The sequence below is a fragment of the Paralichthys olivaceus genome, chromosome 11 (genome assembly GCF_024713975.1).
Source record: "Paralichthys olivaceus isolate ysfri-2021 chromosome 11, ASM2471397v2, whole genome shotgun sequence".
NCBI classification, from domain to species: Eukaryota; Metazoa; Chordata; class Actinopteri; order Pleuronectiformes; family Paralichthyidae; genus Paralichthys; species Paralichthys olivaceus.
In genome coordinates, this window is record NC_091103.1 from 22,625,823 (window position 1) to 22,637,969 (window position 12,147).

The 12,147-nt window shown below is 42.9% G+C and overlaps 1 protein-coding gene across 1 annotated transcript in view; it reads left to right on the top strand.

Moving 5' to 3' along the window:
- yap1 (Yes1 associated transcriptional regulator) overlaps positions 1 to 11,926 on the top strand; it is a 28,604-nt gene extending 16,678 nt beyond the window's left edge. Inside the window, exons 5-8 of the mRNA XM_020088428.2 lie at positions 4,349 to 4,512; positions 6,811 to 6,938; positions 8,083 to 8,195; positions 9,055 to 11,926. Of these exons, the coding sequence (XP_019943987.1) occupies positions 4,349 to 4,512; positions 6,811 to 6,938; positions 8,083 to 8,195; positions 9,055 to 9,290 (641 nt within the window). The 3' untranslated portion in view covers positions 9,291 to 11,926. The remainder of the gene's footprint in view (positions 1 to 4,348; positions 4,513 to 6,810; positions 6,939 to 8,082; positions 8,196 to 9,054) is intronic.
- Positions 11,927 to 12,147: the final 221 nt, after the last annotated feature.

Here is a 12,147-nt window from a genome sequence, read left to right on the forward strand (position 1 = left end):
CAAAGAACTCCAATGTAAGACGGGGAGGTTGGGGGGGCACAGGGAGAGTGAGAGGCAAGGTGAAAGGGGGAAAGAAAGGAAAAAGGAGGAACAGAGGGGAAAACGCAGACGGGATAAGCATGCATCCTCTTTGAGGTCCAAAGAGGTGGTGAGCAGCGAACAAGCGTTCAGAAGGGGGGCTGGCCTGTGAGGGTGTGTTGTTTTCTGCACATACTACTACTACACAGGAACAGTAGGAAACACACAGTCGGGGGATGTTGGAGTGCACAAAAACCCAGATTTAATCCAGGAGTGTTACAGTTTTGCTCTGATGCTTTAATGCACGCCATTCGTCAAACCCATCGCTGCGTTATCTGTCATGTGATGTTTTTCTGCCTCTGCTGTCAGAGTCAGAGAAGTTAGCACCTTTTTTATTAATGTCACCTCCATGAGACTCTCAGCGAGTCAGGTTAAAGGGTCCAATCATATTTTCTCACTTACCCTTTAGAGGTATCCCTATGTATGCACAGTTTTTTTTAGATTTCAACATCTGATATTTAGGCTGCCAGTTGAAAAATAATGGTGGTGAATGGACATTTGTTTGGAGGTGCAACATCCTCTGTCCTGAACTCTCAACACGAGTAAAAAAAGCAACACAAAAATAACATTTTAATGGGGGAAAAATGGACGGACAGAAGTGCAATAGAAGCTGAGTGTAGCAGAGCACGTCCGCAAAATGACCATTTTTACAACATTCATGAGAAAAGACATAAATGAAAGTGTAACAAAGTATTTATACAAAAGAAAAGAGGTATGGAAGTATTGCCAATAATAGTAGTATATGTGAGTGACAGCTCATGATCACGGTCATGTGATGAAGAGCAAGAGAAGTTCCATGTGTCATGTGTCCCGATACAATCTAGGCCAATCTTAGCATTGCTATTGATTTCATAAACAATGTCCAAAACTTACTTTTGATGATTCACACACTTTGAGCAGGTTTTTGTTGGAACTGAAAGAAATACTTCATGTTTTATGTAATTTGGATCAACTGACTTTTTAATAGGGACACCCTGCAAATGAAAGGAGGATAGATTGAAATAAAAAAACATACAGAACAAAATTACTTAAAAAAATAATAAAAACATTAACATATTAGCTCATTATATTCAGCTTAATAAATAAGGTATTATTATTAGTATTAAAATAATTCCATGATTGGCTGCTTTAAACACGTTTCTATTGTTTCCATCTCCTTGCTTTGCTGTTCAGAGCCAGGTCAACACAGACTTCACTTCACTCTGACCATACAGGAGTGCGATGATAAACCAGTGTTTGTTTTACATCCAGACTCTTTCTTCACTTATCTCAACGCTACAAACCCAACATTTTCCCAAGGGCCTTTTTTTCAAGACTTGTTAAAATCGAAATCAGCTAAATATTTACCAAGCCTTCAAAGGTGCTTTGCCCTGGTCACATTGAAAACTTCCCACAGCTGGCACACCCTCCTCACCTCTACCTGCCCCAGGTGATCTTGCAGTGTAATGTGCCTGCCAGTGTGATTGCGTGATAAGGGCCTGTGTTGCTGGCTCGCTGTGTTGCAGGAGTGCGTGAAGAAGACAAAAGGCAGACGGCATTAAGTTGTCTCTTATCTGCTTGGCCCACCAGCTATCGCTGCCTGTATGTGCTGCAGACTTCTACCATACACACACACACACACACTGTTCTCTGCCTGGTCTGGCCAACTTTTTAAGCTTTAATCTTTCTGGCCCTCGACTGAACCTGTCCTTCGCTGCTATCTCACCCACAGATGTAATTCCCTGCCTCCATATACTCATTGTTGTGCATAGTTCTTTTCAGCAACATTAGTTACTGTTTGGTCTGTGAAGTAGTCCTTGACTGGGTGGTTCAGTAGAAATGCAGTTGTGCGACCACATTGCATTAGTGCATCTCTTTCTATATTGTATAACCCCCATGTTAGCATGCTTTGCAGAGTTGTATTATTGTTCTGCAGGAGGATACAGAGTTCAGTTTATCCACGCGTCCATCCATCCACCCGTCTGCCCGTAATTATTTTGTTTTTTGAGCAGCACTTGAACAGTTTTTATATTTGGTGGTGGAACACAATTATCTTAATCAGGAAGGAAATGCAAACTCATGTTTACGCACATTGTATTTACCAGAGTGGTAAGACCTGGGAACATTGTGGTTTCAGTACAATAAATCCTCTGGGGGCAAGAAATATGAGCGGGCAGCCCATGAGACAGGTTGTGAACAAGGTGATCGAAAGCACTTTCAGAGGTAAAACTAAGTGTCATTTGAAAAAATAATTACATAGGTTGTCTGTGCAACTTTGACATGTATATTTCAGATATGTAACAGTTTGCCTTTCACACATACACAAAACAGCACGAGGTTTTCTGCACAAATATGTTTACGACAGCAACAAATCATCTGCATTTGTCAGGCGAGAGGTGCAGCAGTATTTCCTGAACTGCAGGGATCTGTACATTTCTAAAACGGCTTATGAGTTCAGTGTTATCGGTGACGTATGACCCAAGTTGTTTGAAACCAGAATTCTAATTAAACGTGTGGTCTCATGTATCTGTGGATCAGTCTGTGTACGCCTCCCCTCACTTGTGGACTGATTCAGAACTGAGGCCTTAACAGATCTACAGCTGGTGTCCTTGGGTGGAGGGATCCAACCACAAAAGGCCTCAGTATCTGACAGAGATAAGAAGCGAGGAGGAGGGACACACTCTCCCATGGATTTGGTTGATGTGTGTGGGAGAGAGGAGGCTACACTGTGTGTGTGGCTATGTTGGGGTGGGGTTGTCAGGGGAGTGAACAGAGAGCGGAGGGAGGGAGGGTGAGATGGAAGGCAGGGCAGGGTGGGGCCTGCAGAGCTTCCCAAGGATAGCCCTGAGCCGCGGTTCATTCAGCTGGTGAGATAGTGTAAACAGTGATTGAATGGTGATGAGAAAGGTGCCGGGGCGGGCAGGACAGCACAGGGAGAGGCGGCCCCGCATGAAAATTGTGCCCTCGTCAAGGCTTTGTTTTGGTTGGTGCCCCGAGCGCATAAGCAAACAGCGCTCCTCATTGGTCCCATTACCGTTACACCCCTTGTGGTCAAGCACATTTGCTTGTCTGTCTCCACTACAGTGATAAAACGTGTGACCTACTTTGCATGCATAGATTACAGCATTTGCCGTGCCGCCTTATACTTGTGTTTATTATAGCCTCCCCCGCTAGAGTAAAGTAAAACAAAGATTTCACTGGGGAGCAGCTGTGTTTTCAGTACACACACGTTTGCTCTGATATTGTAAACATATAGTGAGCTTGTTAGTGCACAATGCAATTACATTTGTTGGGTGAAAGAACTTTGAAGCTGGAGTTAAGAGAGCTACAGTGTTTACCGATGTTGGTCTATTTTAAATGAACCGGGCCGATTTGCATAATGTGCTCATATTGCATTCATTAAATCAGCTGAAGTGGCCTCATCAGGCCGGCGTAAGGAGGCCGTCAGTCTTGAGGGATAATCTGCGATTTGTGTAGAAGGAGAGGGAGAGAAAAAAAGCACAATGAAAGGATAAGTCATGACTGATGCAATGTACGAAACCAACAAAGCCTGTCTTAGTCAGTGAGTGGGAGGGGATCAGGTCTTACAGGAATAGTGATTGTTTCAGACACTAGGTGGAAAACTTGTATCCGGCCGTCACTCGTCCTACACAACCTGCTGCACTGGCTCTGGTCTTTTACAAGTTCACTGTGCAGACGAAGTTGTCAGGCTTGTTGAGCAGTGTTTAAATGCAGCCTTCAATGGAGTATTTTTTTTTTTTTTTCATCCAATTATTGCAGCATGAGAAACAGAATGAGGAATCAGCATAACACTACCAGCTTGGAAAATAAATCATGTTAACCAGAAAATTCTTGATTCTTGATATTAGGTGTTTTTGCCACTACAGAGGAATTCTTGAAGGCTGCTTTACATACAGGTCCCTTATATCGAGTTCAATATAACTCAAATGAGACAAAGTCAAGGGATTTTCCTTAGAAACTACTAGATAATCAATTGACACTACGAACAAGACCAACTAGTTAGATCTGTAGTTCTAAGATAAAGATGTCCTCTCCAACTTAATTGAAACCAAGCAAATGTGTAGGGACATTACCTCACTTACGAAGCATTTCAGACAAAGCTGGAATCACAGGTTTAGGGTCAATGTCCTTTGACATAATGTAGTAACCGTCCATTTCTGCAAAGTCTAAACCTCTGTGTGCAAAGTTCAAAATGAGCACTGGTGTCTCTGCGCTACATGTTATACGGACAGGAGTGACTGACCTGAACTCCCTTTTGTCTCCTCTGCAGCCCTGAACCAGAGGATCTCCCAGAGTGCTCCAGGGAAGGCCGGCCAGCTGCCCCCCAGCATCCACAGCGCAGTCATGGGAGGCAACAATCAGATGCGTCTGCAGCAGATCGAGAAGGAACGACTGCGACTGAAGCAACAGGAGCTGCTTCGGCAGAGACCACAGGTCAGAAATCAAGAGTTACAGCAAAAACTAGACAGGCACAGAGTAAAGTGTGTGACTCCGCTGAGGCCTCACAGTGAAGCCATGTTTAAATTCACTACATCCAGATATTTTTCAGGATCTGCACTGGAATTGCACACACTCGTCAATTTCAGTCATTTAAATGTGCCTGATTCTGGATCTGCCCCCTGATCCGGGTCTGTACCAAAGGTTACTGGGTTCTTCCTTGGGTCATGCCCCACCCCTCTACTGCTAACAATCAAACAAAGACAAAAACATAAGGAAAAAAAGTATGGATGCAAAGGACTTTTGGGAAGTGCCGTTGGACCCATGAAGGAATCAAAAAGGTCACAGGGTCAATACTTTCAGTCGATGGCTGCTGAGCCTGGACACCGGACCTGTAATTGCTCACATGTTGGGCACTAGCAAACTGTTTATATAGTAAAACGAGTGAATCAATCTCGATTTAAATATGAGTCAAAATTCGTAGGTATAGTGGTGGATTACAGGCCCCTTTGATGTGTCTTTTATTATCACACCGCCCTGCAGTGAAGAGCTGAGTCATCTGCGGTCACTTTATTACTTCCTAACGGGGATGTGTCACAGGGTGGTGCAGCCCAGTACGACAGTTTACTCAAGGTTGTGTCACAACACCAGAAACGCAGCTTTATGATTATGAATGACAGCACTTTGTTTAACATGAGCGGAGGGACCCCTGTGTGTGTGTGTGTGTGTGTGTGTGTGTGTGTGTGTGTGTGTGTGTGTGTGTGTGTGTGTGTGTGTGTGTGTGTGTGTGTGTGTGTGTGTGTGTGTGTGTGTACATGCACAAGGCTGTAAAAGGAGAATGATAAGTTACACTATCCTTACTTAAAGTCCAGAGAGCATATACACTGTGCACTTACAAGCCTGATTAGTTTCGGGAGAAATCTGGTTTCTATAATCGGGGTATTAGGGGATGAAGAGAAATGTGGTTTGCACAGATTGATTTCTATGAGAGAATCCAGATTTCTTAGTCACGTCAAACAGGTTTCCTACCTGCATGTGTGCATGACAAAGAAGTAAACCGGGTTATAGCAGTACACGTATCCTCCTCTCTGAGATGTCTTGTGTGTAAATAGCCATAAATAAAGAATAAATGAATGACATAAGGAAAGAATTAAAGTTCTACATATGACGTACAAACGGCTCAATTATCCAAACCTCAGACAATGAAACAAAGAATGTAGTGGGAAATTAAAACTGAAAACCTGACAGACGCCTCTATCTGACTAGATTCCAGTAAACCCCCCAAATTCCTGTAACCTTTTTAGATACTATACTGGATGTTTGAACTGCGGAGGCCACAGTGTTGTAGAATATAGGAAGAAATTGTGTAATCGTTCAGGCTATATGCTCATGTAGAGAGTTCAACTTTGGGGCAAAACATGCCACACCCAAATGTATTCCACATGGCTGAAGTAGCAGCGTTGAGCTCTGCTGAGGCTGCTCAGACATGCACAATGACAGAGCCAGTAAAACCATGGAGGATGTTTATAGCATATTACCCTCAGTGCTTCATAATCAAAATCGCTTTGTTAATGTGTGTGCAAGGGATTTGTGGATAGATCTTGAGCAGGGACTACCTTCTATAGCACCTTCCCTAATCAATGTGAAGTGAAAACTGATAAATGGAAAAAAAAATGAAGGCCTTTAATTCCTAGTTTTGCCTCAGAACGTTGACCATTTATAGTCAGTCTCAATCGACGACGCAAGGGTTTCTGGGAGAGATCTTGGAGAGGAAACACTTTTAATTACCATTGCCAACAACATCAGAAGCAAAAACAAATATGGGGAAACAAAATCCACAAAAAAAAACAAAACCCTTCAACCAACCACCATTATAAAAAAGACATCAGATCTCATTGGATCTCTCCTTGTTGTCATTTATGACCCTCACTTCTCAGGAACCGTGACACCACTCCAGTCATTCCAGCTTCCTGTTGAAGGGTCCAGAGGGAAAAAACCAACATGACTTCATATCCTCAACCTTATCTGATACAGCATGTGTAGAAAACAATTGTCTCCAACTGTGGTTGGCCCCCCTCATGTAATCTGACACTCTGGATGAGGGGGAATGGAGAGTCACCATGTTGGAAGTCTGTGTGCAATTCCTCAATTTAACTTGTTACGCAAAGGCAGCAGAGCGCCAGGCGTACAAGGCAGCTCCAACATATTTTCATGAAACTGTAGCTGTGTGTAATTAGCCTCTGAGGTCCGGGGCGGGGTCGATTGTGTCGCTCATGGTTTTCTATCATTCCACAGGAGCTCGCTCTGAGGAATCAGCTGCCCACCAGTATGGATCAAGATGGCAGCACGAACCCAGTGTCCTCCCCTATGGCCCAAGATGCCCGCACGATGACTGCCAACAGCTCCGACCCATTCCTTAACAGGTTGGTTTCACGGATGTCCGTTCCGCAGAGCAAACGGACAAATAGACGACATAAACAGTGCGGCACAACTGCGAGACACGCGATGTCTGTGCAGGGCTTATCGAATCGTGTTCGAGGGAGTCTGCGAGCTGGGCTGTTTGAGTTGGAGCCCCGGTGAGAGCTCCCTCAGTTACACAAGTAGTAAAAACAGAAGGCCAGTCTCTGGGCTTAACCCTCTTCACATGGTAATGACTCATTCAGACCTGCAGCTCTGCGCCGGAGTTCACTGCACAATGATGACCTCTGGTGTACGACTGCTGCAATAAAGGCGAGCAGAAACCAAAATGCTGCTGGAATGCTGCAAAATTATATTTATATTATAACACGATTTCCACAGCTTGAGGAGTGAAGACACAAAAAAACGGATGGACTGGAACTAGATGTGCAAACAGCAGTGATCAGGAGGTTCTTTTCTAACTCGTCTGTGAAGGCCACTCCGTTGCAGCCTGGGAAATAATTCATGCTCGTCTGTATGAGGACGAAGTGAGGAAAAGAGCTGAATAGCAAGCAGGCCATGAGAACATGTGGTCCAGTCAGTAGACAGACCGACCTAATCTCCCCTCCTCCCTGTTGCCTCCGCTCCCCTGCTCTCACAATGGCCTCATTCATCCTGCCCCTGCCATACTCTGCCTACATATTTTTCCTCTGCTAATTAGTATAGGCTTGTCAAATGTCTCCCTCACTCCCTCCTTTGTCTCTTCTGCCCCCTTTCATTGTTGCTCTTTTTCGTATGTTCCGCAATCGATGGGCAAAGAACGTGCAGCTCGGTTTCAATGGCGTCACTGTGAATTAGTCACCAGCATCGTTCGCATAGATCTAAGTGGTGAAATGTGCACGTATATGTAGAAGATCCCCCGAGGGAACCGAGACCACGCTTTTATTTTTCAGCCTGTGTGCTTTTAATAACCGCGTTTGTTTCTTGTGGGATTGTTTAATTAAATTCACAGTTGAGTTTTTCAAAGCAGAATTGCGGAGATCGTTAAGCTCGTCCCAAACTCTGCTGAGACGAAAAAAGCTTTTATTTCCTGCCGTTTGGTGAGAATTGTGGATGTTTATTAGCGTCTGTGCAGCTCTTTTAGCTCTTTTTTATTTTTGTATTTTCCAGCGGGACTTACCACTCCAGGGATGAGAGCACAGACAGCGGCTTGAGTATGAGCAGCTACAGCGTCCCTCGCACTCCAGATGACTTCCTCAACAGCGTGGATGAGATGGACACAGGTGAGGCTGGGAAACAAAAAGGGGATACGGTCACCCACAGAGATTTACTTGTGAAGTGAATCTCGTGGGTCAAAGTTCACTGAAGTTTAACTCCACGCAAAGCCATGGTGCGTTTTGCTTCTGCACATGAAGCAGTTGTTTATAAGCCTCCTTGCTCGCACTCATTGGAAGTGAACGTGCCACTGACACATCAGCGCATGTGTAACTGTGACGTAATACAAGCATTCAAATCCAACTGCTATAACAACACATTAACAAATTCATAAAAGAAAATGTGTCCATGTTTCCTTAGATGTGGGGATCAAACCCTTAAGATTATGGGTGATCACCACTTTTGATCTGTGCCGCATTTTATGGAGAGACGTTTTTATAAAGCGGATACTGAAATGAATGTGGTGGACATGTCTATATAACAATTTCTTAATTTATGTTCCATTGTTAATCATCATTATAGTAGGAGGGTCATACCATGTAAATGCAGAAGGAGCCATAAGTTTTCAGCCATTCTTCAAAAAGTGAAATCAGATTCAAGCAAACTCCTTTTTAATTAGCTGAATAAACTGCAGGAGTGTTAATGGTGGAGTTTATACACTGAGCTGATAATGACAGTGATTTTTAATTCTCACCACCATGTGGGTAATGGTCCAGCTCTCACAAATCCCCTGCACATAATTACCAGCGAGCAGTGTGATGTGACTGTTCTCTTCCCTCTCGGCTGCTCATATTAATGCTCTGTGTGGTTGACGAGTGCGGTTCAGTTGTTTACTCGTACTCACCGAGCCGACTACGTCCTCCAAACATTCTCTATATCTTGCTCTGTTAGATGATTAAAATATATATTTTTCTTCCCGGTCACCAGGGGACTCTCTTCCACCCTCCATGGCAACACAGCCCAGCCGTTTCCCAGACTATCTGGACGCCATCCCGGGAACAGACGTGGATCTGGGCACCCTGGAGGGGGAGAGCATGGCGGTGGAAGGCGAAGAGCTGATGCCCAGTCTGCAGGAGGCGCTGAGCTCCGACATCCTCAACGACATGGAGTCCGTGCTGGCAGCTACCAAGATCGACAAGGAGAGCTTCCTCACATGGTTATAGAAGGCCCAAGCGGGGGTGCGCCTTCCTCCTCTCCCGACACTCTCGAACTGCTGCCTGCTCTAATCTGTGAAGGATTCATGCTTTTACAAGACATTTCAGCGAGCCTCTGTGGACTTCTGTCTCTGCGTTTAAGGCCAACCTCCTTTTTTGAGGCTGTATCATTCTGTTCTTCTCTCTTCACTGGTGTGTTATCTCTTTTATTTTTGTCTGTGTCTTCAAGGCTGGCCCATGAACAGACAATTACGCAAGGGTCCCCAAATCGTTCACAGCTCTGTCAGTGAATCTAGGGCATCTCCACCTAGAGTAGGGGTCGCCCCGGCCCCGGGTCGCCCCCACCCCCCTCAGAGCGGAGCTGGGCACACACTCCTTTGCAAAGACTGCCCATCCGTTGTCACCTGGGGTCTGTGGTGCCTCCTTTTCTTGCAGCACTACTTTACTGTGTTTGGAACTATTTGCATCTAGCTTAAGTAGCTTTATATTTGGCCTTGTAAGTTTCTTTTCTTTATTTTGTTTGTATTCAACGAGCCTGAGAAACCAAAAATGATGTATTTGAAGCATAAAGAACAATACTGATTTGGAGTAAAGGCAATGTGTGGCCCAGCTCGGACATTTTGGCTTTGCCGCGGGGGGTGGGCTGAGGGTTGGAGCCCGGGGACAGACTACATTGCTGCTTGGCTGTGCCAGCAAGTCTAAGTTAAACCTTTGATAGATCAAGTGCCTTCAGTTGTATTTTTTTGAGACGCGAGCACCACGAACAATTACGAAGTTTCTGTACCGCAATAAGCATTAGGCTGCGTTCATAAGCGTCAGCCACACTCTTCCTCTATCTAATGTTCAATAATCAGAATTGTATTTTTGTTTTATAAACACATGAGGGGATTTAGGGAATAACTTTTTATCTCAGTCTTATCCAAGCCTAATTCATGATTCATTCTTTGTTTTATCTTTTTAGTATTCTTTTTATTTTTAGGTTACTACATATGTATGATAGCGTAGATCAAACGGCATTTTGCTTTTGTTCTTCATTTCTTTCATCGATGAATTTCTACATTTAACAGGGTCGACTGTTATCACAGCACCTCACTTCACCAGAGAAGAAGTCGTCTGCCAGGACAAGGATTGATTCAGTTTTGACTTTGTATTTTATTTTAACAATCTAGCTGATTCATTTCTTGTCTTTTTTTATTTACTATATACATATTGGTGTGATTGTTTTTGTTGATCACATGCAGCTTTTTACTATCTTTCCTAAACATTAACCAAAAAGGCAGATCTCAAACAGAAACTATAGCTCTTTGATCAATTGTGACAACGTACATTATATACAGCGTTTGAAACCGTCTTCCTGTGAGCATGGGGGCGGCTGAACGCCTCCTTGCACGATGCTGTGCTGTGTTGAAATGAGGGGTTTGTAAACTACAGCTTGGACAAGTTTGAGCAGGTTTAAGAGTCAAGTCGAAGGGGTGACGCAGAAGGCCGAGGTTTGACTGACTGGCAGTGAGTTGTGTGGATTGTTAATTTTAATTTTTTTTTTTCGTGGAGTAATTAAGAAAACAATCAGTTATTATCTCAGTCAGGAATTGTGGTGGCAAATTCCAAAGATGTTTCTTTTCTTTTTTTTTTGTAACGCCGACACTTATATTTGCTTCCATTTTCACCGAGTCCAGAAACGGTATGATTTGTAAATCAGCCTCTGTATGAACAAACTGTATAAGCTAATGAGAAAAAGATGTAGGTTTTTAAGTGTTAACGGGCACGTCTGAGTAGGTCTAGCTGAGAGATTCTTTTTTTTTTTTTTTGGTTTTGTTTTGAGTGACTAACCCTGAGATTTAAGGATTTAAGGTTTCAGAACAGAGAAGCAAGTGTTTTTTATCTTCTATAAGCGCTCACATGTTTACATGCTCTCCGAGTAAGAAAGTGCTAAAGCCCCAGTGGAGACGACACACCGGCAACACTCTCATAATCATGTTATTTTGATGTTTACACCATGACTACACCTTCTAATTACTGCAGTAACCTCTGAATAATCAGCCTGCCGTGCACGCCCTTGATGAGGCCTTGCAGGATGTCACAGCGATTCTGTTGCCAGCCAATACACAATTGGTAGCATTAAGTTGATGGAACAATTCTTTTTTTTTTTTTTCTTTTTTTTTGTAGATCTGAGAACATGAACTTTTTTATTCTGTGCGAGAAACCTCTTTTTTTAGTTTTGATTTTATTGATCATTAAATCATGTGTTGACGATGGATTAAGATGGATAAACAGTGTTGGTGAGAACAATGCAACTAAAACGAGTGGTACACTGCAGTGCTTGTATTGCACGGCTACAGAGTTTTCATTTTGATGCAATGATGCATTTTGTCACAAACCTGATTTTATGCTTACTTAGTGTGTACTTGTCGGAGCATATTAGCTGTTGACTGTCAGTGTAGCAGTAGAACTAATCACACAAGTTAAAGGATTTTGTATTTAGAGTTTTTCTAAATGCACATGAAATGATTTATATTCATTAATGATCTATTCATTTTTCGATAGATATGTGCATGTGTTTTAGAACAATAAATTCTGTTACATTATATCTCTCTTCATATGATACTTTGAAATTGACCTGAAATAAACTATATACTTTGTGGTAATATTTTCCCTGTGTGCCAATTTATTCTTTGTATTTAAATTATAAACCCATCAATACACATTTTAATGTTCCAATGGGTATTGACATGTTACTATAGTATATATATTAAATAATGATATTTTTGATGCCTTATGTACTACAACATTTTCCATGATATTTTAGTCAATGCGACTATTATTTTATTCAGGAAATTTGTGAGAAAAGTTAACAAATATTACAAGC